We start from the raw sequence: 27,260 nt of genomic DNA on the forward strand, positions 1-27,260 counted from the left end.
GAAATTGTGTCCCCTGATTCTGGACTCCCCAACCAGGGGAAACATCTTACCTGCATCTACCCTGTCTATCCCTTTTAAGTATTTTGTAGGTTTCAATGAGATCACCTCTCATTCTTCGAAACTCTAGAGAATACAGGCCCAGTTTCCCCAATCTCTCTTCATAGGGCAGTCCCGCCATCCCGGAAACAAGTCTGTTGAACCTTCGTAGCACTCCCTCTATGACAATAATATCCTTCCTAAGATAAAGGGACAAAAACTGCACACACTACTCCAGGTGCGGTCTAACCAAGGTTCTATACAATTGAAATCTCCTGGGAGGGTCAAAAATAGATTAAAAACCCAGGCTGATTAAGGGGAAAAAACACAGAAAATTCAACTCTGGCCCCCTTAGGCGATTGAAACTAGACGAGGAGACCCTCTGGTTTATATTAATTTATTTTATCTTAAATTTTGTGGGTGCAAGAATGGCTGATGTATTTCCTTGCATTATTACAGTGACTATGCTCCGAAAGTACTTCATTAACTGAGAGGCATTTTGGGACATCGAAGTTGTACAATGCAAATTTTTTTTTTCTTCAATTCCGATTGTAAACAAATTTCCCTCAGTTTCTTTTTTTATTTGTCCAGTCTTGTTGTAAGGCATACGAATACTTGGGATTTATCATGGAGAAGGAGCAGTCCTACATGGACGCAGTTACAAACTACAAATTGGCTTGGAAGTGCAGCAATGAGGCAAGCCCTGCCATCGGTGAGCTGATACATCTCTGGTGAAAGGGAAACTTTAAATTAGCACCACGGAGGACATTGATAATATCGTGAGAAAACAGGACTGGGTATATTGCAGGAAATTTAAACATGAGATTTGATTTCTGAAATTGGAACTCAAGCTTTTCCAGATCCCTAAATTTGATTTTTGGACATTTGGCATTGCAATCAGTTATAGAGTCTGTGGGCGGCACAGTGGCGCAGTGGTTAGCACCGCAGCCTCACAGCTCCAGCGACCCGGGTTCAATTCCGGGTACTGCCTGTGTGGAGTTTGCAAGTTCTCCCTGTGTCTGCGTGGGTTTCCTCCGGGTGCTCCGGTTTCCTCCCACATGCCAAAGACTTGCAGGTTGATAGGTAAATTGGCCATTAGAAATTGCCCCTAGTGTAGGTAGGTGGTAGGGAAAATATAGGGACAGGTGGGGATGTGGTAGGAATATGGAATTAGTGTAGGATTAGTATAAATGGGTGGTTGATGGTCGGCACAGACTCGGTGGGCCGAAGGGCCTGTTTCAGTGCTGTATCTCTAAACTCTAAACAGAGTCATAGAGTTATACAGCACAGAAACAAGCACTTAGGCCCATCTTGTCTGTGCCGGCCATCAAGCACCTATCTATTCTAATCCCATTTTCCAGCACTTGGCCCGTAGCCTTGTAAGCTATGGCATTTCAAGTGCTCATCTAAATACTTCTTAAATGTTGTGAGGGTTCCTGCCTCTATCACCCCTTCACGCAGTGTGTTCCAGATTCCAACCACCATCTGGGTGAAATTTTTTTTCCTCAAATCCCCTCTAGGAGCAGGTGCAGGAATGAAACAACGCAACAAGATGATCAGCTGTGATCTTACTGAATGGCGTATCAGGCTCAAGGGACCTATGGCCTACTCCTGCTCCTATTATGTTCTATCAGTCACAGAATGTTTTAAAAATATTTGTTCTTGGATGTCATGGCACTTATTGCCCATCCCTATTTGCCATAGTGTAGGGGTAGAGTTGCATGTAGGCCAGGCCAGTTAAGGGCAGCAAGATCCCTTCCTTTAACGACATTAGTGAAGCAGTTCTGTTTTTATGATAAAAGCAAAATACTGCAGATGCTGGAAATCTGAAATAAAACCAGAAAGTGCTGGAAATATTAAGCATATCTGGCAGCAACAGTGGAGAGAGAAACAGAGTCAACGTTTCAGATCTATGACCTTTCATCAGAATTGGCAAAGGTTAAAAATGTAATAGGCTTTGAGCAAGTGAAAGGGGGGAGGGGGTAAGAAGCACTAAAGGGAAGGTCTACTCCCTTTGCCTTTTATTCCCTGATGTCTTTGTCATTTAATCTCTCCTGCCCTCCGTCCTATCACAGACCTTCCCTTTTGTTCTTCTTCCCCCCCTCCCTTTTTCACTTGCTCAAAGCCTATTACATTTTTAATCTTTTGCCAATTCTGATGAAAGGTCACAGACCTGAGATGTAAACTCTGTTTCTCTCTCCACAGATGCTGCCAGACCTGCTGAGTTTTTATGATAACCTGACAACTAGCTCACAAATAAACAGATATATTGAATTCAATTTCGCAACTTATCATGGTGGAACTTGAACTCAAGGCCTCTGGGTTGCTAGTCCAGTACCATAACTATTAGGTCACCAGAGTCATAATAAGGAAAACAGTTTGTGTTTAGAACTCAGTCAACATTTAGCCCCATCATATGGGTAAACCAACATGGCATATTTTATTACAATAATTCAGCTAATTGCTTAGTTTTGAATTTATATAGTTACTTTTGAACTTCTATAGTTAAATCATACAACTTAATTGTTTGAACCTAAATTACTAATGAGGAAATATAAAATTAAATAAATTTCACCTGAAGTGAGGGGTAAAAGTCAGGCTCGCAAATGCTTCACTGACAGGAATATGTCAAATTCAGTTCTTCATGTTGTCTTTCTTAACCTTTGTTTTAAGGTTTTCTTTGGTGATGTTTTGAGTTGTGATGTTGGCTATTTGGGGATGAAGGGAGAGCCTTTTATTGAGTGTTGGTGCCAGGTATCAGCATTGAACACACTCAGGTACAGAACCACTAGCTGCAAAGTTTAAAAGCTCCCTTCTGCTGTGCTTCAACATTGTGGCAATGTGACATTTTCCACTTCTTACATCACACTATCCTTTTGGTCTCTGGTGATGAGTGCCCACATTAACCCAATTACAACCAGATTCGCACTGTGGATGAGTAGGCTGTCAGTACATGTTTAAGCAGGATCCTTACAAACAGTCAAGGAAAGAAACTTTGATGAAATGAGTTTAGGTTGGAAGCTGTATAAGTCAGTCCTCTCACTTGCTTGGATTTTTATAAATTTGAGTAAAGGATACATGAATATCTTTGATAATTCTCATCGTCTCTCTCACTCTATATATTTCTCTTTTTTTCTGTGTAGGTTACAAACTCGCTTTCAATTACTTGAAAGCAAAAATGTACATGCATGCAATCGAAATTTGCCACAAGGTTTGTATCATGTGAAGAGGTTTTAAACAAAAATATTTCATTTACTAAAAAAGCTGTAGTTGATTTTGTTACTTTACTTGAAAGGTACCTGGACTCCAAGGGTTAAATTAGGAGGAGAGATTACACAAACTAAGGCTAGATTCCCTGGAACTTAGAAAATTAAGTAGTGATTTAGTCAAAGTTTTCAAGATATTAAAGATGTGAATGCATGAAAGATGGTGCATAAAAGATTCACAAGAATGGTTCCAGGAATGAGGAACTTCAGTTATGTGGATAGAGTGGAGAAGCTGGGGCTGTTCCCTTGGAGAAGAGAAGATTAAGAAGAGATTTGACAGAGGTGTTCAAAATCATGAGAGGTCTAGACAGATTAGATTAGATTAGAGATACAGCACTGAAACAGGCCCTTCGGCCCACCGAGTCTGTGCCGAACATCAACCACCCATTTATACTAATCCTACATTCCTACCAAACATCCCCACCTGTCCCTATATTTCCCTACCACCTACCTATACTAGTGACAATTGCTACTGGCCAATTTACCTATCAACCTGCAAATCTTTTGGCTTGTGGGAGGAAACCGGAGCACCCGGAGAAAACCCATGCAGACACAGGGAGAACTTGCAAACTCCACACAGGCAGTACCCGGAATCGAACCCGGGTCACTGGAGCTGTGAGGCTGCGGTGCTAACCACTGCGCCACTGTGCCGCCCACGGAATAAATAGAGAGAAACTGTTCCATTGGCGGAAGGGTAGAACCATAGAAAGGTTACGGCACAGAAAGAGGCCATTCAGCCCATCATGTCTGTGCTGGCTGAAAAAACTAGCTGCCTATTCTAATCCCATGTTCCAGCACCTGGTCCGTAGTGTCATGCTAGGCCCCCACCTGCCAAGAATGAGGCACAGTCAGGAATTCCTTTCAACTCAGCAGGGTGCTCACATTTAGTGGCTGCCGCAGAGCCCCTGCGATATTACACGCGGGGGCTCATTAGAATCAGGGCGCCAAGCCGCCCTCCCCATATCACGTGGGGAGAGGCGGGACATTCGGCGCAGAGAGAGAGTTTTTGACAGTTGTGCAGCAGGTTCTGGGACCCTATTTTAAGCACCCCAGCACCTGCTTCCTGACAGCTGTAAAAGAAATATTTACCTGACTGCTGAAGAGTGGGGCTGCTGTCAATCTGGCAGCAAAGCAGAAAGTGCTGGAGAAATCCAGCAGGTCAGGCAGCATCTGTGGAGAGAGAAGCAGAGTTAACTGCTTCTCTCTCCACAGATGCTGCCTGACCTGCTGGGTTTCTCCAGCACTTTCTGCTTTGCTGTCACATACTTACCCTGCTGTGTCCCAGTGAAGTTGCGATCCTCTTCTTCCACTCGAGGGAAACATTCCTTCTTGTAGACGTGCTGCACCTGGGTGAATAATCTTAATTTTGCACATTCCATGACATGAGACTTAAATGTACCATAAAAAGCAAATACACAATCGAAATAAAACCCATAATTGAAGAATAATTACCTACTATGAGCATCTAATCCTCTGACTGTGAAAAGGAACAGACTAATATGCATTTGGAATCTGTATTTATTTCTCTGCTAATTGTTATGTGAAAATACATGTAACTGCAATTATACCATCTTTTTTTAAAAAACAGGAAAAGATGTTCATATTATAGCTGCATTGCCAACTACAAGTATTACACCAATAAATATGATCAGCTGCTGCAGAAGCAAAGTGTTCGTGAACACGTGTCGATGTGTAATTGTTGAAAAACTATGACAGCAGCACAGATTACCCCCCCAAGTCCTGCATTGGTTTTCAAAGATGTGCAAGACAAACCTTGCAGCCAGAAGTTAGAGCTGCCACACGGTGGAGTCACCTTTGCATTTAAAGGACGACACCAAAAGCCGAGGATGGCAGAGGGGTGCTCTAGGGTGGCCCTACAGTGTAGTGAAGCCTCCCTGCTCACTCTTCTTCTGACTGTGTGGGCAAAGCGGGAGGTCCTTTGCACCAGCGATGGTAAGAAGAGGCCCTTCTGCCTGAACAAGGCAGTCTGGTTGGAGGTGGCAGAGAAGGTGAGAAGCCGTGGGGCTATCTGCCATCAAGGGGCCCAATGCCAGAAGGGGATGAACGATCACTCTCCCAGCCAGCCAGGGCCCTCTACGCGTCATGCGCACAGGGTACGATCGCCAAAATCATCCGCAGCCAAAGGGCTATCAAAGCAGCAGCCTTCCTACAGTCAGGCAGCTAGCGCAGAACTGGAACCACATAGGAGAATCTGCCAACATTTTCAACAAGCATCCTGACACAGATGGATCTGCATGGGTGATGCAACACTCTAGAAAGGCTGGAAACAAAATCGTCTTCACTAACATTGCAGTGCGTTTACTGTGTGAATGAAGTGTGCCAGCATGTACTGATCGTGGCTCCTCCCATTACATCATTGGCTTTCCAGAACTGCCAATGTATGGAATAACATCATTGTCATGCCAGTATCACTCATGTGCGTCTCCACAGATGCAGTAATATGGACAATGGCTCGGTATTCTGCTGCCAGTAATGGTGGATGCAAAGATGTTGCAGATGCAGACTGCTGCATAACAGCTGAATAAGGGTGCAGTGTGGTGTGCAGAGCCCATGGTGGTTCCTATGGCGTGGAGAACCTTTGAGCAATGAGGCGCTGCTGTGCATCCCTATCTCACTGCTCGCCCTGCATACGGTGCCTGGATGTTCTCTGTCCTCCCATGTGCCTTCTCTGCTGTTAGATCTCAGCATCATCATCATCATCCGAGGATGAATCCTGCTCATGTCTCTCCTCAACCTGCAAGGCCTCCCCCCCCCCCCATTGACTGTGTAGTTGTGCAAAGCACAGCAAACAATAACGATGCGAGCTACCCTTTCCAGCCTGTACTGCAGGGCACCACCCCATCTATCCAGGCAGCGAAATCGCATTTTAAGCATGCCAATCACCTGCTCAATGCTGGCTCCTGTAGCGCTGTGGCTGGCATTGTATCGCTCTTCTGCAGCAGTGCTGGGCTTGGTTTGGGTCCATCGTGAAGCGGATATAGTCACCAGCCCTCCGGAACAGGGCATCGGTGACCTCCCTGATGCAGCGGTGCACTGCTGACTGTGTGACCCCACAAAGGTCTCCGGTGGGTCCCTGAAATGATGCAGAGGCGTAAAATTTGAGAGCTGCTGTCACTTAGAGGGCCACAGGCATAGGATGTCTCCCAAAGCCCCTGGGCTGCAGGTTATCATTCAGCAGGGCACAGAGATGTGTCACCGTCTCTCTCGACATCTGCAGTTGCTTCTAACACTGGCGCTCTGACATTTGCAGGTATGTCATGCGGGACCTGTAGATGCGCGGCGATCTGTCATGGCGAGCTCCCCTTGGGTGCTGTTGCTCACGACCGGGGGCCTCTATGTGTGCTGCATCTGCCTGTTGATTTTGCCTGCGGCACATATGGATCCTCTCAAGGAGCGCATCAATGAATATAGGGTGAACCATCCCCATCTTCAAGTTGCAATTCAAATCGGTTCCTTCAATGCTTCGAAGGTTCCTGACAGGGCAGGGATTGATGTTGAATGGTACATCAGGTGCTTTCATGCAGCAGCTGTGTGGTATGGCATAACACTGCCCGTCTGAGCTCCCACAAAGAGTGGCACTGCATGACCACATGAAGATTGTACATGCTGCATAGATTGACCCACAAGACATATAAGTTTCACATGCCTGCCGTCTCTGGCACTCTCCCCACATACAGGGTGACTCGAGTGCCATTGCTCCTTCAATAACAGAGGCAGTCAATGGCAAAGAGCTGCCAACCATTAGGGAGGGCGGAATCGCAGTGGCTCCCTTCAGTAAAGCAAAGTGAGACCCCTGAATAACAGAACTTATCTTTGCTGGCGACAACTTCTGCCTTTGAGGACCGTGAATGGCACGTGACGGCCGCCCATTCAGCGAAAAATCCGGAAGTGTCAATGGAGGGGCGGCGGGCTGCATAATCAGTAAATGTAAATACTATTTACCATATGCTAATTGTGGTGCCGCTGCCATGTGGCGGCGGGGGGGGGGGGGGGGCCGCACCGAGGTCCTGCCACCGCCGGTAATATTTAGCGGGCCCTTCTCGACGTCGCGGGTCAAGATGGGCCTCTCTCCGCAGCATTTCACCGGCCCCAGCGCCGTGATGTCAAGGGGCCGGTAAAATTCAGCTCAGTGTGTTTAAAAATAAAACCCTGTTACGGTGAGACCAGGTGAAGGCTGAGACTTTACTCACCTGGTCGTATCAGTAGTTTGCAGGTTACAGCACTTCAGGTGCAGGTCCAGGTACTTTTTAAACGAGTTGAAGGTTTCTGCCTCCACCACCGATCCGGGCAATGAATTCCAGACACCCACCACCCTCTGGGTGAAAATGCTTTTCTTCAGGTCCCCTCTAATCCTTCTACCAATCACCTTAAATCTGTGCCCTCTGGTAATTGTCCTCTCTGCTAGGGGAAACAGGTCCTTTCAGTTTACTGTATCTATGTCCCTCATAATTTTGTACACCTCAATTAAGTCACCCCTCAGCCTCCTCTGTTCTAAGGAAAACAACCCTAGCCTGTCAAATCTTTCCTCATAGCTGCAATTTTCTAGCCCTGGCAACACTCTTGTAAATCTCCTCTGTACTCTCTCCAGAGCAATTATGTCTTTCCTGTAATGTGGTGACCAGAACTGTACGCAGTACTCCAGCTGTGGCCTAACCAGCGTTTTATACAGTTCCTTCATTACATCCCTGCTTTTGTATTCTATACCACTATAGTGAGTGGTTAGGATCTGAAATGCACTGCCTGAGAGTGTGATGGAGGCAGATTCAATCGTGGCTTTCAAAACAGAACTGGATAATTATCTGAAGAGAAAAAAGTTCCAGACGACGGGGAAAAGACAGGGGAGTTGGATTATCTGAGTTTCTGTTGCAGACACATTGGGCCAAATGGCCTCCTTCGGTGCTGTAATCATTATATGATTTTATGATATTAAGGGAACTGATAGGGTAAATAGAGAGAAACTATATCTGATAGTTGGGAAGTCTAAGACTACGGAACATAGCAGGAAAATTAGAGCCAGATGTTTCAGGAGTGAAGTTAGGAATCACTTCTATATGCAAAGGCTGGTAGAAGTTTGGAACTCTCTTCCGCAGTTGACGTTAGGTCAGTTGTTAATTTAAAATCTGAGATTGATAGAATTTTGTTAATGTAAGGTATTAAGGGATATGGGCAAAGGCAGATATATGGAGTTAGGTTACACATCAGCCATACCATCATTGAATGGCAGAACAGGCTTGAGGAGCTAAATGACATATTCGTGTTCCTATGTTCTGATGTAGTACAAGGGAGCTTTTTTCTAAATCTATTTGATTTACTACAGCCTTTGATATAACACTCATTGCATAAGGCTGTCAAGTCACCAGCAGCAGCACTCAGGAGACCAATCTCCCATTCCAGTGGGCTCCTTCCCAAATCAGGATGGCTGGGAACCCTAATCAGTTTGCTGTAAATCTCTTGAGGTTAATATTGTATCTGTGGGCCCTTTGTTTCTGATTGTTTTATCTTTCATTTTTCAGGTGCTGAAAAATCACCCCACTTATCCAAAGATTCGAAAGGAGGTTTTCGAAAAGGCTAGAGCTTCTCTGAAGTCCTAAGAATTTTAAACATTTACATCGGTTGTCATTTCATAAAGTCTAAGAAAGCTGTGCATGAGCAAGTATTCATTGAAAATAAAACTCATAAAGATTGGGTTCATTATCATGAATAAAAAAAGCTTGTACTTGTTAATTTACCTTTATACTAAACCGAATGCAGTTTCTTAACATTTATTGAGACAAACCTATAATTAACTTTCTTTAAATGTTTTATTTTCCTTTCTTGTGGGCATTACATTAGATAGATTGGATGTAGAAGCCCCCAACCAGTTTTGGCAAGAAAGGTATATTTTTAGGACATCTGACCCGTTTGCAGCAACAGCCACTACTGCCAGATGCCCTGGCTTCAACCTGAATTGAATATTCAGGCTGACCTGCCTACCTGCACATGGGGCAGCAAGCAACAAGCAATTCCCGGAGGTTAGGAGCAGGGGCGGGGGCTGAGGCATAGCTGAACACCTCACTCACTGGTGACACCTATGGAAATTTAAAATATTTTGGGTAGGTACCCGTTTGCAACCACCTTCAGTCAGAAGTGGCGAGTGGATGATCCATCTCGGCCTCCTCCTGGTGTCCCCAACATCACAGATGCCAGTCTTTAGCCAATTCGATTCGCTCCATATGATATCAAAAATGGCTGAAAACACTGGATATAGCAAAGGCCATGGGCCCTGACAATATTCCACTGTAGTACTTTAGACTTGTACTCCACAACTAGTCATGCTCCTAGCCAAGCTGTTCCTGTTCAGCTACAACACTAGCATCTACCCAACAATGTGGAAATTGCCCAGGCATATCCTGTCCACAAAAAGCAGGACAAATGTATGTAAATCCAATCTGGCAAATTACCACCCCTTCAGCCTCCTCTTAATCATCAGAAAAGTAATGGAAGGTGTCGTCAACAGTGCTATCAAGCAGCACTTACTCAGCAACAACCTGCTCACCAATGCTCGGTTTGGGTTCCACCAGGGCACAGCTCCAGACCTCATTACAGCCTTGGTCCAAATGTGGACAAAAGAGTTGAATGTCAGAGGTGAGGTGAGAGTGACTGCCCTTGACATCAAGGCAGCATTTGACCGAATGTGGCATCAAGGAGCCCTAGCAGAATTGAAATCAATGGGAATCAGATGGGAAACTCTCCACTGGTTGGAGTCATACCTAGCACAAAAGAAGATGGGTGTGGTTGTTGGAGGCCAATTATCTCAGCCCCAGGACATTGCTGCAGGAGTTCCTCAGGGTAGTGTCCTAGGTCTAACCATCTTCAGCTGCTTCATCAATGACCTTCCCTCCATCATAAGATTAGAGTGAAGATGTTTGCTGATGATTGCATGTGTTCAGTACCACTCGCAACTCCTCAAAAACTGAAGCAGTCCGTACCTGCATTTAGCAAGACCTAGACAACATTCAGATTTGAGCTGATAAGTGGCAAGTAAGATTTGTCCTACAAAAATGCCAGGCAATGACCGTCTCCCACAAGAGAGAATCTAACCATCTCCCCTTCACCTTCAATGGCATTACCATCGCTGAATCCCCCACCATCAGCATCCTGGGGGTTACCATTGACCAGAAACTTAACTGGACCAGCCACATAAATAGTCTGGTTACAAGAGCAGGCAAGACGCTGGGAATCCTGTGGCAAATAACTCACCTCTTGACTCCCCAAAGCATGTTCATCATCTACAAGGCAAAAGTAAGGAATGTGAAGGAATATTCTCCATTTGCATGAATGAGTTCAGCTTCAAAAACACTCAATGAGCTCAACACCATCCAGAACAAAGCAGCCTGCTTGATCAGCACCCCATCCACCACCAACACACAGTGGCAGCAGTGTGTACCGTCTACAAGATGCATGGCAGCAACTCACCAAGGCTCCTTAGACAGCACTTTCCAAACCTGCGACCTCTATCACCTAACAGGACAGGGCAGCAGACATGGGAACACCACCATGTGCAAGTTCCCCTTCAAGCCACCTGACTTGGAACTATAATGCCATTCCTTCTGCTGGGTCAAAATCCTGAAAATGCCTTCCTAACAGCACTGTGGGTGTACCTACACTTTATGGACTGCAGTGGCCTTGTCAGCAACACTCATTTCCCAGGAACGAATAAAAAAATTCTAGTGAAGGGAGGTGGGGAGCCAAGGAGAGGAGAGAGGTGGGCGTGAGAAGGAGGAAGAATGCATAAGCAGGCCCACTGTTTTTGGGAGAGAGGACAGAAATAATTTAAATGATTTATTACTTTCTCTGGTTTGTTTCAGCTTGAACTGGGCTTTAAATCTGGAATTCCCACCCCGCCCCTCCCCCCACTTCTCCTCACCATAGCCCAAGCAATGCTGGATGCCAGGAGGTGAGGAAGGAAGGGAGGGAGGATGGATTGCATTTATATAGTGCCTTTCATGACCACCGGACGTCTCAAAGCGCTTTACAGCCAAAGAAGTACTTTTGAAGTGTAGTTACTGCTGTAATGTAGGAAATGAAGCAGCCAATTTGTGCACAGCAAAATCTCACAAACAGCAATGCGATAATGACCAGATCATCTGTTTTTGTGATGTTGATTCAGGGGTAAATATTGACCAGGACACTGGGGATAACTCCCCTTCTCTTCAAAATGGTGCCATGGGATCTTTTACATCCACCTGAGAGGGCAGATGGGGTCTCAGCTTAACATCCCATCTGAAAGACAGCACCTTCAACAGTGCAGCACTCCCTCAGTACTGTGCTGGAGTGTCAACTCTGGTTTTTGTGCTGAAGTCCTGGAGTGGGACTTCAACGCCCAACTTTCTGACCTAGAAGCAAGAGTGCCATTATCCACTTTTGTTGTATTAAAATACCTCTACCCATTTGTGGGTGCATATATATTATTGGCCCAGTCCAGGATTCCAACAGTGTGATATATGTTCAAATCGGGATGGTGTCTGACTTGGAGGGAACTTGGAGGTGATGGTGTTCCCATGCACCTGTTGTCCTTGTTCTTCTAGGTGGTGGAAGTGTGGGAGGGATCTAGCTTTAAATGTGGAAGAAGATGGAAGACAAGAGGAGAAAGCCAAAATACCACCCAGCATTTTCCTATGTGGCCCAAGGATACACTCCATATTCTCCAAAGCTTTCATTGTAAATTACAGTCCTTTCAATACTTAGTATGCCATGTATACAGAAAAAAAAATCCTTCTGTCAGTTTTTCATCATCAGTTCAAATTAAAAACCAGACTGATTCCTGGGATGGCGGGACTGACAAATGAGGAGAGATTGAGTCAGTTAGGATTATATTCGCTGGAGTTCAGAAGAGTGAGGGGGGAATCTCATACAAACCTATAAAATTCTAACAGGACTTGACAGGGTAGATGCAGGAAGGATGTTCCCGATGGTGGGGGAGTCCAGAACCAGGGGTCATAGTCTAAGGATACGGTGTAAATCTTTCAGGACTGAGATGAGGAGAAATTTCTTCACCCAGAGAGTGGTGAGCCTGTGGAATTCGCTACCACAGAAAGCAGTTGAGGCCAAAACATTGTATGTTTTCAAAAAGGAGTTAGATATAGCTCTTGGGGCGAAAAGGATCAAAGGATATGGGGGGAAAGCGGGAACAGGTTACTGAGTTGGAAGATCAGCCATGATCATAATGAATGCTGTAGCAGGTTCAAAGGGCTGAATGGCCTACTCCTGCTCCTATTTTCTATGTTTCTTACATAAACATTAAAATTCCTGTCAATGGTTTTTAAGCTCTGGATCATGAGTCCTCAAAAGCTTAATTTCTCTCATGTAAACAAGTTTAGTTTTGTGATCCTTTCCATGTAACTTCAGCAAACTAATAGATGCTAGTGCTGGACAATAGAATATGTTCCTATTTTGACACCAACAAAACTCCAAGGTCAGATACTGCATGGGTAAGATGCCGACTAAAGTACTTTAATCTAGTCTGATAATATGCATTGATCCCAAACCACGACATGATATTTCCAATTTCCACTCTTGTCATTCGTGCAGCTTCTCTGAATTAGATTACCATATACCTGGGCAATTTTGCGCTGCAAACTACTTAGTTGAGGTTCCCCCAGTCTTGTTTTATCTTGACCCCTCACAAATAAAATAAAGAGACAGAGCAAACTTTTTTTCACTCGAGTCCAAGCTAGATACAAACACTGGTCCCCAAGGTGAAAGCAGTTTTTTGTTGTTTTTAATGAACTGCAATCCTTCCTCCTGACATCTGAACTGATCCCAGCAACCTATGGCCTTGTGATTATATGCTGGTCTCAAGAGCTGTGTATGTACAATATATATCTTTGTTCTATGAGCACTAAATATCCCATGAGGTTTTCAAAATAACCATGCATTCCATAAAGGAGATATTTTCCATATTATATGAATAAAGAGGTATATTCTCCTACATGGTAGAAATTTGTTAAAAATGGTGGGTGTGGTCAATTTTGCATCCTAACGTTTTGTGCAATTAAAATCCATTACTATGCATAGAGGCTTACAGCATAGAAGGGAGGGAAGGAGGGAATAAATAAATAAAAAAGTAGGAACAAACTAGGAGATTCATTATTCATTTGTCGTTTTTGTACCAATAAACCTGAGAAGGGGTCTATGTGACTTGATATAATTCCATGTTGTTAAAGGCATTTTTTCCTCCAGAGTTCAATTTTGAAATAAAGAGGTACAAGTTTTTGTTCCAGAAAAGAGGAGCCAGGATGAAATGAAATACTGGGGAAATTTTGGGGTCATTCCTCTGCTCATTCCTTTTGTCACACTAGCAATTTAGGATGGGGTTTGCATCTCTGGCCGCGTATAACCAAGAAAGACCACTCCGACACACTTCCACCAGCAGAGGAATGACCCCAAAATTGAGGCACACTGATCTGTATTCAAGAAGGGAGACAAGACTGATTGTGGCAACTACAGAGGTATCTCTCTGCTGTCTGCCACAGGTGAGATCATTGCAAGGATCCTCCTCAATTGCCTCCTCCTAGTGGCTGAAGAGCTCCTTCCAGAGTCAGTGTGGTTTTTGCCTATCGAGAGGCACCACAGACATGATCTTCACTGCGTGGCAAATCCACGAGAAATGCAGGGAACATTGCCAACCACTGAACAAGGCCTTTTTCGACCTCACAAAAGCCTTTGACTCTGTCAACTGCGAAGGCTTAAAGAGCATTCTGCTCAAATTTGGCTGTCCTCAGAAGTTTGTCACTATCCTCCGTCTGCTCCATGATGACATGCAAGCCATGATCCTCATCAACAGAACCACCACAGACCCTATCTCAGACAAGACCGGGTCAAGCAAGGCTGGTCATTGCACCAACTCCATTCTCCATTTTTCTCGCTGTAATGCTACACCTCACCTCCAGCAAACTACCCACAGGTATGGAAATAATCTACAGAATAGACAGGAAACTGTTCAAACTACACCATCTTCAATCCAAAACCAAAATCATTCCAACTTCAGTCATTGAGTTTCAGTATGCAGATGATACATGTGAGTTCACTCACTCTGAAACTGAGCTCCAGGACTCCTTATCCGAACCGTATGAGGAAATAGGTCTTTCACTAAACTGGTCCTCTTCCGACCAGCTCCCACACCACAACACCTCTCCCCGTCAATCAAGTTAAATTGCGAGATCCTGGGAAATGTGGATCATTTTCCATATCTTGGGAACTTCTTTAGGTGAAGGCAGACATAGACGATGAGGTTCATCATCTCCAATGTGTCAGCTCAGCCTTCTACCGACTGAGGAAGAGAGTATTTGAGGATCAGGATCTCAAACCAAAGACTAATTTAGTACTGTTCACTACTTACATTGGGGAGACTAAAAGCAGACTGGGTGACCACTTTGTGGAACATTGCTCAGTCCGCAAGCATGACCTGAGCTTCCTGTCATTTCAATTCTCCACCTTCTCCCACTCTGACCTTTCTGTCCTTGGCCTGCTACAGTGTTCCATTGAGGCTCAAGGAACTGCACTTCATATTATGACTTAATAGAGACATATAAGATAATGAGAGGGTTAGATAGGGTGGATAGTGAGAGTCTTTTTCCTCGGATGGTGATGGCAAACACGAGGGGACATAGCTTTAAGTTGAGGGGTGATAGATATAGGACAGATGTTAGAGGTAGTTTCTTTACTCAGAGAGTAGTAGGGGCGTGGAACGCCCTACCTGCAACAGTAGTAGACTCGCCAACTTTAAGGGCATTTAAGTGGTCATTGGATAGACATATGGATGAAAATGGAATAGTGTAGGTCAGATGGTTTCACAGGTCGGCGCAACATCGAGGGCCGAAGGGCCTGTACTGCGCTGTAATGTTCTAATCTTCCGACAGGGCACTTTACAGCCTTCCGGACTCAACAATGAGTTGAATAATTTGAGATCATAACTTCTGCCCCCATTCTTTTCTTTTTTGCTGGTTTGTTTCCCTCCTCCCCGTTTCTTTCTTAATCCCTTTACTTTGTGTTCAGATGGTTGCTATCCTGCCATTTACACTTCATCCAAATGGATCTTTTGCTCCTTTACTTATCCCATTACCACCTATCTTGCATTTGTGCCATGAAACCTTTTGTCATTTAATCAATCCTGCTCTCCACCCAATCACAGACCTTCCCTTTTGTTCTTCTTCCCCCTCCTTTCTTTCACTTGCTCAAAACCTATGACATTTCCAACTTCTGCCAGCTCTGATGTTAACTGTTCTTCCCTCCACAGATGCTGCCTGATTTGCTGAGGATTCCAGTATTTTCTGTGTTTGTTTCAGATTTCCAGCGTCCACAGTGTTTTGCTTTCGTGTTACTAAAATATCTGGTCATGATCAACTTGCTGTTTGCGGGAGCTTGCTTTGTGCAAATTCGCTGCCGCGTTTAGTTTAGTTTAGAGACACAGCACTGAAACAGGCCCTTCGGCCCACCGAGTCTGTGCCGACCATCAACCACCCATTTTCCTACATCAAACCAGCGACTTTGCCTCAGAAAGAACTTTATTGGCTGTAAAGCTCTTTGGGATGTCCTGTGGTCATTAAAGGTGCTGTAGAAATACAAGCCTTTCTCTGATGACGAGAAATTGTCCCAACACATCCACTGTCAGTCAAACCCGGGACTGGAACTGCCAGGACCAGAAGTGACGTCAGACGCAGCGACGACGTCTCACCGGCAGCTTCCGCTTTCTGGCGCGACGGAAATGTTAAACGGCAGCTGAGCTGCCGCGAGCAATGAGAGGCTTTTTTCCTCTCATGTTTGTACGGCACATTTCAAGTTTCATCATACGGCGAGGTAAGGGGGTGGGTTGTCCGTGCTATTTACTGTATCTTTTATAGAATTTATTGAGGTGAAATGAAGGGATAAATATATTTGGAGAGGGGAAGGAAATAACGGCGTCACCAGTGGCGGGAACGCCAGGATTTGGGGCGAGGCTTATTAGGTGGGCGTGGTGAGGGGATCCAACGCTTCCTATTGGTTGGTTAACGTCTCATTGGGCTGCACGGGTTGGGGGAGGGAGGGTGCTTTATTCAGATTCAGGGACGCACATGACTGTCAATTAAGTGGTTCGGGCTGATAAGCAATTGCTCTGCATCCTATCATCCCACTGTGTGTGTGACCTGTGCCCAAATTCTGTTACTCTCCATTCATTGTGTTATCCAGGTTCACTCAATTGAACATCATAATGTGAGAAATAGGAGTAAGCCATGCGGCCCCTCGAGCCTGCTTTGTCATTCCATAAGATTATGGCTGCTCCGATCTGGGCCTCACCTGCACTTTGCTGCCTGTTCTCCATAAACACTTGACTCTCCGATAGTTCAGGAATCTGTCTATCTCAGCCTTGAATATATTCAATGCAAGGGGAATATGAGGAAGTACATGTTATGCAGTTGGTAGTAATGACCTGGAACTTGCTCACCCATGAGGGTGGTGGAAGTGGAAACAGTGAAGACAATCACTGACTTCAAGAGGAATTTGGATGGCCACTTGAGAGAAAAAGACTTACAGCGCAATGGGGATTGATTCGGGCTGACAGCAAAGCTGCGTGGAGAGCCGGCATGGACCTGATGGGGTGAAAGGCCTCTTTCTGTGCCATAAATTACTGTGACTGAGCCTCCACTGCTCTCTGAGGAAGGGATTGTAAAGATCCACTATCCTCCTGAGAAGAAATTCCTCCTCATAACTGCCTTAAATGGGTGACTCCTTATTCTGAAACTGCTTCCAATTCTAGATTCTGCAATGAGGGGAAATATCCTGTCAGCATCTACCATGTCAAGCCTGCTCACAACCTTATGTTTCAATAAGATCGCCTCTCATTCTTCTAAACTCCAATGAGTATAGGCCCAACCTACTCAACTTTTTTTCTTGAGACAACCCCTTCATCCCAGGAAGCAATCTAGTGAACCTTCTCTGAACTGCCTCCAATATACCTCCTTAAATAAGAATACCAAAACTGGTGCGGTCTCACCAAGGCTCTTTATACAATTGCAGCAAGACTTCTTTACAGCAAGAAGATTTGAGTACAGGAGTAAATGCCAACATACCATTTGCCCTCCTAATTGCTTGCTGCACCTGCATGTTAGATTTCAGTGACTTGTGAACACGAATACACATTTGGACATCAACGCTTCCCAATTTCTCACCATATAAGAAATACTCCACAATTCTGATTTTCCTACCGAAGTGGATAACTTCACATTGTTCCACATTGTATTCTATCTGCTATGTTCTGACCACTCACTTAGTCTGTCTAAATCCCCTTGAATCCTCTTTGCATCCTTCTCACAATTGGCATTCCCACCTAGTTTAGTGTCGTCAGCAAACATGGAAATATTACATTTAATCCCCACATCCAAATCCTTGATATAGATTGTGAATAGCTGGGGCCCAAGCACTGATCCTTGTGGCACTCCACTAGTCACACAGTCTGCCAACCTGAGAATGACCTGTTTATTCCTAGTCTTTATTTTCTGTCTGTTAACCAATTTTCAATCCATGCCAGTATATTACTCCCAATCTCATGTGCTCTAATTTTGCTTACTAACCTCCTGTGTGGGACCTTTATTGAAAGCCTTCTGAAAATCAAAATACACCACATCCACTAGTTTCCCCTTTAACTATCCTACCAGTTACATCTTCAAAAACTTCCAACAGGTTTGTCAAACCTGATTTCCCTTTCGTAAATCCATGTTGACTCTGCCCAATGCTACCATTATTTTTGAAGTTTCCAGTTATCATATCCTTTTATAATAGATTCTAGCATTTTCCCTACAACTGATGTCAGGCTAACAGGTCTGTAGTTCCCTGTTTTCTCTCCCTCCTTTCTTTATAGTGGGGTTACATTTGCTACCATCCAATCTGTCAGAAACATTCCAGAATCTACAGAATTTCAGAAGATGACCAACAACGCATCCACTATCTCTACAGCCACCTCTTTCAGCAGTCTGGGATGTAGATCATCAGGTCCAGGGGATTTATCAACTTTCAGCCCCATTAATTTCTCCAGTACTAATTTTTTACTAATACTAATTTCTTTCAGTTCCGCATTCTCCCTTGGTTCTCTCGTATTCCTGGGAGGTTTTTTGTTTCTTCATCTGAAGACAGACACACAGTATTTGTTTATTTTCTCTGCCGTTTCCTTATTCCCCGATAGAAATTCTCCTGTCTCTGCCTGTAGTGGGCCCACATTTGCTAATATTTTCCTTTTTACATACCTTTAGAAGCTTTTACAGTCTTATGTTTCTTGCTAGTTTACTTTCATATTCTATTTTCTCTATCTGTTTCATGTTCCTCCTTTTGAATTCTAAAATGCTCCCAATTCGCAAGCTTACTTTTTTTTTTGCAATTTTATAAGTCTCTTCCTTTGATCTAATACAATATTTAACTTCTCTTGTTAGACATGATTGGGTCACCATTCCTGCTGAGTTTTGTGGCTGAAAGAATGTAAATTTGTGGTAAACCATGTATTAATTCTTTAAATGCTAGCCATCGCCTGTCTACCATCATACCTTTAATGTAGTTTCCCAATCTATCGCAGCCAATTTGCCCCTCCTTTCCTTTGTTTAGATTTAAGACCCTAGTTTCAGATTGAACTACATCACTTTCAAACAATGTAAAATGCTATCATATTGTGGTCACTGTTCCCTAGAGGCTCCTTTCTATAAGGAGATTATTAATTAGCCCTTTTTCATTGCGCAATACTAGATCTAAAATAGCCATTTTCTTCTTGTTTCCTCAACATACTAATCTGGAAAATCATCTCTTGTACGCCCCAGGAATTTGTCCTCTCAAGCATTCATGCTAATTAATTTGATCCAGTCTATATGTAGACTGAAATCCGCCGTTATTACTGTATTACCATTGTTTTGTGCACTTCTAATTTCCTGATATATACCACGCCCTATGTTATGACTGCCGTGGGAGCAACGCACTATTAATTCAGTCCCGTTGCTGCACAGGTCGCAGCATATTTCTTTAAGCCAAATCGAAAAAACAGCCAAATTGAACACTCTAGTATTCCCCGAATGAAGCGGACCAAACCAGGTATCTTTAAACAACAACAAATTAACTATTTATTAAAGAAAAAACTAAAATCTTAAAACATTACTAAGATAAACCTATGTCTAAAGACCTTAAACTTATTTTAAAATCTAACTGCTGCATTCGCGTACATATACTCAGAATTAACGATGGTTCAGTTTTAGATTAGTTGGCTGTTGAGAATAAAATAAAAAAAAGTCTTTGCAAGTTACATTCCTGATGATTTTTTTTTTGAGAGATACAGCACTGAAACAGGCCCTTCGGCCCACTGAGTCTGTGCCAACCAACAACCACCCATTTATACTAACCCTACAGTAATCCCATATTCCCTAACACCTACCTACACTAGGGGCAATTTACAACGGCCAATTTACCTATCACCTGCAAGTCTTTGGCTGTGGGAGGAAACCGGAGCACCCGGCGAAAGCCCACGCGGTCACAGGGAGAGCTTGCAAACTCCGCACAGGCAGTACCCAGAATCGAACCCAGGTCCCTGGAGCTGTGAGGTTGCGGTACTAACCACTGCGCCGCCCCTATGGAGTGTTCCAATATAAAAGCAGTCAATAAAAACAAGAAATGCTAGAAATACTCAGCAGGTCTGGCAGCATCTATGGAGAGAGAAGCAGAGTTAACGTTTCAGGTCAGTGACCCTTCATCAGAAATAGTCAAAGGTCACTTGACGTCTTCACAGTGGTCGGATGGGGGGGGGTGGTGGAAAGTCCTTCAAAGAAAGGAAGTCAGCAGTTTGGCTGTTGTAGCATTAAACTGTCCCTTCAGTGATGAACACAGCAAATACCAATAATTTGCTGGAAAAGAAAAGCTTTTCTTATTTTTCTTAGGAAATTAGTTTTTGCCTGGAGCTTTTGTGGAATTTTGAGAGAGAAATAACACAGCTTCTTTCCTTCAGTTCAAAATGCCTCGGAACGCTCTCTGCTTAAAATCAGTCTCTGCCAGATGGTTTAAAAAGTCAAATTGCAACATTGAATCACGTGACCTCTCTGTCCCGCTGCTGTTGCTTGGCAACCCAAATGCAACTGGCAGGCTGAATCTCCGGAACCTTCTGTCTTAAAGGAGCACTGATCTTTTTACAATCTTAAAGGCACACGCACTATTTCCAAGGAGAAAAAAAAGACCATGACACCTACATTACCACTACTGTTTTGTGGCCTGTAAACAACTACCAATGTTTGTTGCCAATTGCTGTTTCTTAGCTCTACCCAAACTGATTCTACCATCTTGATCATCCGATCTAAGATCCTCTCACAAATGTACTGATCTCATCCTTTAGTAACAGTGCTACCCCAACTCCTTTTTCCCTTTTTTTGTCTATCCTTCCTAAATGTTGAATACCCATGGACATTCAGTTCTCTGCCTTGGTCACCCTGCAGCCACGTCTTCGTAACTGCAATTTGATCATACCTGTGTACTTCCATTTGTGTGGTTAATTCATCTACCTTGTTGCAAATGCTCTTCTATTCATCTATTCATGCTGTTACCTTCAGTTAAACATTTAGCTTGACACATTTTTGGTGCCATGCCGAAAGTGGGTAAAAGTTATCATTTGTTAATAAGCCACAAGCTTAACTTGTTTTCGTTGGGTGTGGTGTGTACTCAAGAAGCTATTTCCAGTTTTGACATTCCCAGCATACAATTGAAAAGTTTCCTTCATTCCAAATGCAAGATCTAGGGCCATGTTGTGTGAAGGATTTGTGAGGGAAAGAGGAGTTTTTGGGACCCAGGGAGGACTCTGACTTGTTGCTTTACACTTTGGAGGCAAAACCAGCTGGTTGAGTCTCTGCCAATTCTCCTTCTGTGAGGAGTGAACCTGTTGTGTGGCCTTTAATTTGGGAGAACCTACATAGGTCATTCCATCACACTGAAGGGAAATGTCTGTCAGATATTGGCTGAGTTTTTTTTATTCATTCATGGGATGTGGGCATCACTGGCTAGGCCAGCATTTATTGCCCATCCCTAATTTCCCTTGAGAAGGTGGTGGTGAGCTGCCTTCTTGAACCGCTGCAGTCCATGTGGGGTAGGTACACCCACAGTGCTGTTAGGAAGGGAGTTCCAGGATTTTGACCCAGCGACAGTGAAGGAATGGCGATATTGTTCCAAGTTAGGATGGTGTGTGACTTGGAGGGGAACTTGGTGGTGTTCCCATGCATCAGCTGCCCTTGTCCTTCGAGGTGGTAGAAGTTCTGGGTTTGGAAAGTGCTGTCTAAGGCTCCTTGGTGTGTTGCTGCAGTGCATCTTGTAAATGATACAGACTGCTGCAACTGTGCGTTGGTGGTGGAGGGAGTGAATGTTCGTGGATGTGGTGCCAATCAAGTGGGCTGTTTTGTCCTGGATGGTGTTGAGCTTCTTCAGTGCTGTTGGAGCTGCACCCATCTAGGCAAGTGGAGAGTATTTTATCACTCTCCTGACTTGTGCCTTGGAGATGGTGGACAGGCTTTGGGGAGTCAGATGAGTTACTCGCTGCAGGATTCCTAGCCTCTGACCTGCTCTTGTAGCCATGGTATTTATATGGCTACTCCAGTTCAGTTTCTGGTCAATGGTAACCCCCAGGATGTTGTTAGTGAGGGACTCAACAATGGTAATGCCATTGAATGTCAAGGGGAGATGGTGAGGTTCTCTTTTGTTGGAGTTGGTCATTGCCCGCCACTTGTGCGGCGCGAATGTTACTTAGCACTTAGGAGCCCAAGCCCGGATGTTGTCCAGATCTTGCTGCATTTCTACACAGGCTGCTTCAGTATCTGAGTCGTTGTGAATGGTGCTGAACATTGTGCAATCATCAGCAAGCATCCCCACTTCTGACCTTATGATTGAAGGAAGGTCATTGATGAAGTAGCTGAAGATGGTTGGGCCTAGGACACTTACCCTGAGGAACTCCTGCAATGATGTCCTGGAGCCAAGATGAATGACCTCCAACAACCACAACCATTGTTCCTTTTGTGCTAGGTATGACTCCTAACAGTGGAGAGTTTTCCCTGATTCCCATTGACTCCAGTTTTGCTAGGGCTCCTTGATGCAATACTTGGTCAAATGCTGCCTTGATGTTCAGGGCAGTCACTCTCACTTCACCTCTTGAGTTCAGCTCTTTTGTCCATGTTTGAACGAAGGCTGTAATGAGATCAGGAGATGAGTGGCCCTGACTGAACCCAAACTGAGTGTCACTGAGCAGGTTATTGCTAAGCAAGTGCCGCTTCATAGCACTGTCGACGACACCTTCCATCACTTTACTGATTGAGAGTAGACTCTTGGGCCGGTAATTGGCCGGGTTGGGCTTGTCCTGCTTTTTGTGTACAGGACATATTTGGGCAATTTTCCACATTGCCATGTAAATGCCAGTGTTGTAGCTGTATTGGAACAGCTGGGCTAGGGGCATGGCTAGTTCTGGAGCACAAGTCTTCAGTACTATTGCCGGAATATTGTCAGGGCCCATAGCCTTTGCAGCCTTTCCAGTGCCTTCAGCCGTTTTTTGATATCACAGGGAGTGAATCCAGTTGGCTGGAAACTGGCATCTGTGATGCTGGCGACTTAGAGTCAGAGTTATACAGCACAGAAACACGCACTTCGGCCCACCGTGTTTGTGCTGGCTGCCTTGTATGCTATGGCTTTTCAAATGCTCATCTAAATACTTCTTAAATGTTGAGGGTTCCTGCCTCCAGAAGGAGGCTGAGATGGATCATCCACTTGGCACTTCTGGCTGAAGATTGTTGCAAATGCTTCAGACTTATGCTGGGGCTTAGGATGATAGTTGACATTCTCTGGAGGTGAGATATGTGAGCAAAGCATCATTCATCCAGGGTTATCCAGCATGTCTTGATTGAGTGAATTGTAGAGGATGTTTGTATAGAGCACTCACATTTTCTGGTGAGCTGTGCCACTCCTTGTAACATTGAGAAAGAGTTCCTGATGCCTGCTTTTTGCAGATTGAGAACCCAAGCCAGTACTACTACTTGGTCAAATGAGCAGCTAGAGGCTACTTATTAAAGTTCAAGTCTGGGACATGCCCATAATCTAAGTTGACCAGTTATGAGGGAATGCTGTGTGATCAGAAGTGTTATCTTTCAGATGATGTGTTCCATTAACTCTGCCTGTTGAAGTGGCTGTATTAAGTTTCCATTGTCCGAGACTGTTTTGTGCAGTTTTGGTAGAAAGGTTGGATGTTGTGGGGAGACCAACATTAGGGGATATAAGTATGATAGTCACTTAAATGTACTAGGTTCAGGGACCACTGTTTAAAAATAAGGGATCTCCCATTTAAGACAGAGATGAGGAGAAATCTTTTCTTAAGGTCTTGAGTCTTTGAAACTCTTCCTCAAAAGGTAGTGGAAGGAGAGCCTTTGAATATTTTTAAGGCAGAAGTAGATTCCTGATAAGCAAGGGGGTGAAAGGTTATTGGGGGTAGGTGGGAAAATGGAGTCACAGTTACAAACTGATCAGCCTACCCCTGCTCCTAATTTGTATGTTTGTAGGAGAAGCATCTTTACCCAGAGAGTGGTTAGAATGTCCACAAGGAGTAGTTGCAGTGAATAGCATAGGTTCAGTTAAGGGGAAGTTGGATAAACGCATGAGAGAGAAAGGAATAGTAGGATATGTTGATGAGCTTCCTCCCACCATCTAAGCCCATGTGGAGCATGAACAGCGGCGTAGACCAGTTGAGCCGAATGGCTTGTTCCTTGTGCTGTAGATTTTATGTACTGTATACACAGCAGAGACTGCTGGAGTTGTGTACCTATCACAACCTTTGCATCACCAACTCGTTCTTTCATACTAAACCCTGTCACCAGCTTTCATGGAGACACCCAAGATCATGTCGTTGGCACCAGCTGCTTCCACAGTGCGGACTGCGATACCAACCACTCCCTGGTGTGCAGCAAAGTTAGACTCAAACCAAAGAAGCTAAATACTCCATGCAGAAGGGCCGCCTGCGCATCAACACGAACAGAATTTCTTATCCACAGCTGTTACATAAGTTCTAAATTCACTTGGAAAAAGCCCTTCAAAACATTCCTACAGGGGATGCAGAGACAAAGTGGGCCCACATCAGAGACTCCATCTATGACTCAGCAATGACCACCTTTGGCAAATGTGAGAAGCAGAATGTAGACTGGTTTCAATCTCTCTTTGAAGAGCTGGAACCTGTCATAGCTGCTAAACGCACTGCACTGTTGAACTACAAGGAAGCCCCCAACGAGCTAACATCCATAGCACTTAAAGTAGCCAGAAGCACTGCACAAAGAACAGCCAGGCGCTGTGCAAATGACTACTGGCAACACCTATGCAGTCGTATTCAGCTGGCCTCTGACACTGGAAGCATCAGAGGAATGTATGATGGCATTAGAGAGCTTTTGGGCCAACCATCAAGAAGATCGGCCCCCCTCAAGTTTATATCAGGGAAACGATCGCTGACCAACGCAAGCAAATGGACCGCTGGGTGGAGCACTACCTAGAACTGTACTCCAGGGAAAATGTTGTCACAGATACCGCCCTCGATGCAGCCCAGGCTCTGCCAGTCAAGGATGAGCTGGACGAACAGCCAACAAAATCGGAACTCAGTGATGCCATTGATTCTCTAGCCAGTGGAAAAGCCCCTGGAAAGGATGGCATTACCCCTGAAATAATCGAGTGTCAAGCCTGCTATACTCTCAGCACTCTATGAACTGCTTTGTCTGTGCTGGGATGAGGGAGCAGTACCACAGGACATGCACGATGCCAATATCATCACTCTCTAAATCTCCCTGCTCAGCATAGTGGGTAAAGTCTTAGCTCGAGTCGTTTTAAATAGACTCCAGAAGCTGGCTGAGCATGTCTACCCTGAGGCACAGTGCAGCTTTCGAGCTGAGAGATCCACCGTCGACATGCTGTTCTCCCTTTGCCAGCTACAGTAGAAATGTCGTGAACAACAGATGCCCCTCTACGTTGCTTTCATAGATCTAACCAAAGCCTTTGACTTCGTCAGCAGACGTGGTCTCTTCAGACTACTAGAAAAGATTGGATGTCCACCAAAGCTACTAAGTATCATCACCTCATTCCATGACCATATGAAAGGCACAGTTCTGACCCCTTTCGTATCCTGAGTGGTGTGAAACAGGGCTGTGTTCTCGCACCTACACCGTTTGGGATCTTCTCCCTGCTGCTCTCACATGCGTTCAAGTCTTTAGAAGAAGGAATTTTCCTCCACACAAGATCAGATAGGTTGTTCAACCTTGCCCGTCTTAGAGCGAAGACCAAAGTACGGAAAGTCCTCATCAGGGAACTCCTCTTTGCTGACGCTAGATTAACATGCCGCACAGAAGAGTGTCTGCAGAGACTCATCAACAGGATTACGGCTGCCTGAAACGAACATCATGGATGGAGCATTTCTGATGTCCTGTCCCATCAATATCGGCGACCATGCTCTGGAAGTAGTTGAAGAGTTCACCTACCTAGGCTCAATTATCACCAGCAACCTGTCTCTTGATGCAGAAATCAACAAGCGCATGGGAAAGGCATCTGTTGCTATGTCCAGACTGGCCAAGAGGGTGTGGGAAAATGACGCACTGACATGGAACATAAAAGTCTGAGTTTTTCAAGCCTGTGTCCTCAGTACCTTGCTGTATGGCAGCGAGGCCTGGACAACGTACGTCAGCCAGGAGCGACGTCTCAACTCATCCCATCTTTGCTGCCTCTGGAGAATCCTTGGCATCGGGTGGCAGGACCGTATCTCCACCATCGAAGTCCTCGAGGCGGCCAACATCCCCAGCGTATACACCCTGCTGAGCTAGCGACGCTTGAGATGGCTTGGCCATGTGAGCCACATGGGAGATGGCAGGATCCCCAAGGACGCATTGTACAGTGAGCTCGTCACTGGTATCAGACCCACCGGCTGTCCATGTCGCCGCTTTAAAGACGTCTGCAAACGCGACATGAAGTCCTGTGGCATTGACCCCAAGTCGTGGGAGTCAGTTGCCAGTGATCGCCAGAGCTGGCGGACAGCCATAAAGGCAGGGCCAAAGAGTGGCGAGTCGAAGAGACTTAGCAATTGGCAGGAAAAAAGACAGAAGCGCAAGGAGAGAGCTAACTGTGTAACAGCCCTGACAACCAATTTTATCTGCAGCACCTGTGGAAGAGTCTGTCACTCTAGAATTGGCCTTTCCAGCCACTCCAGGCGCTGCTTCACAAACCACTGACCACCTCCAGGCGCTTACCCATTGTCTCTCGAGACAAGGAGGCCAAAGAAGAAGATATAGTTGGAACATCCAGTGGTAACAGCTATTACTTTAGATAATGGAGATGGTTCCAAGTTTGGATTTTACAAATCCTGTGGACTAAATTGATATATTAATGTTAACTTGGATGTTCAAGTTAATTGTATCGCAATAATAATCAGCTAGAATTTTGTGACCAATATGACCTATTGCTCATTTTCTTACAATTTGGTGCTATTCAAAATGAAACTAATGTTACTGACTTGCATGGAAATTACCCGGTTTCTTGGGGTTTTTTCCCCCTCTCTTGCTTTTTGAATACTTAAAAATAAAAATTGAAAAACTTGGGTTTTGAAATCGCCACTAAAAATGAGCTTAAAGGTCCTTTTGTTATAAATTGATGCCCAATTTATTTATGATTGTGTGAACTTTTGTATTTTTCAGGACATTTTAAAATGATGCACCAGTGAAAGAGTATGTCTATTGCTTCTGCCTATGTCTTAGCAGCTTCTTATCCATATTTTGCACTTCTGCAGGATGTGCAAGAGATTCTCCCAATTGAAGGTAGACATAAGCTCACGAGTGCGGTGATCAGTTCTGTTTATAGCTATAACTTTAGCACATCTTGCTTTAATGTGGTACAGAGCCCAAATTGGGAAGA

The 27,260-nt window shown here is 44.6% G+C and overlaps 2 protein-coding genes across 4 annotated transcripts in view; both read left to right on the forward strand.

Annotated features, from left to right (window-relative positions):
* Window positions 1–8,914, forward strand: part of LOC137380250 (tetratricopeptide repeat protein 21B-like) — a 173,307-nt gene extending 164,393 nt beyond the window's left edge. The window contains exons 28-30 of the mRNA XM_068052110.1: window positions 628–748; window positions 3,180–3,247; window positions 8,837–8,914. Of these exons, the coding sequence (XP_067908211.1) occupies window positions 628–748; window positions 3,180–3,247; window positions 8,837–8,914 (267 nt within the window). The remainder of the gene's footprint in view (window positions 1–627; window positions 749–3,179; window positions 3,248–8,836) is intronic.
* Window positions 8,915–16,051: 7,137 nt separating this feature from the next.
* LOC137380256 (guanylate kinase-like) overlaps window positions 16,052–27,260 on the forward strand; it is a 49,317-nt gene continuing 38,108 nt past the window's right edge. The window contains exons 1-2 of one of the 3 annotated variants that reach the window (XM_068052132.1): window positions 16,081–16,160; window positions 27,044–27,163. In XM_068052132.1, the coding sequence (XP_067908233.1) occupies window positions 27,076–27,163 (88 nt within the window). In that variant the 5' untranslated portion in view covers window positions 16,081–16,160; window positions 27,044–27,075. Of the gene's footprint in view, window positions 16,161–27,043; window positions 27,164–27,260 lie in introns of all 3 variants that reach the window. The other 2 variants (XM_068052149.1, XM_068052141.1) reach the window with 2 other exon arrangements.

The sequence above is a fragment of the Heterodontus francisci genome, chromosome 2 (genome assembly GCF_036365525.1).
Source record: "Heterodontus francisci isolate sHetFra1 chromosome 2, sHetFra1.hap1, whole genome shotgun sequence".
Lineage (NCBI taxonomy): Eukaryota > Metazoa > Chordata > Chondrichthyes > Heterodontiformes > Heterodontidae > Heterodontus > Heterodontus francisci.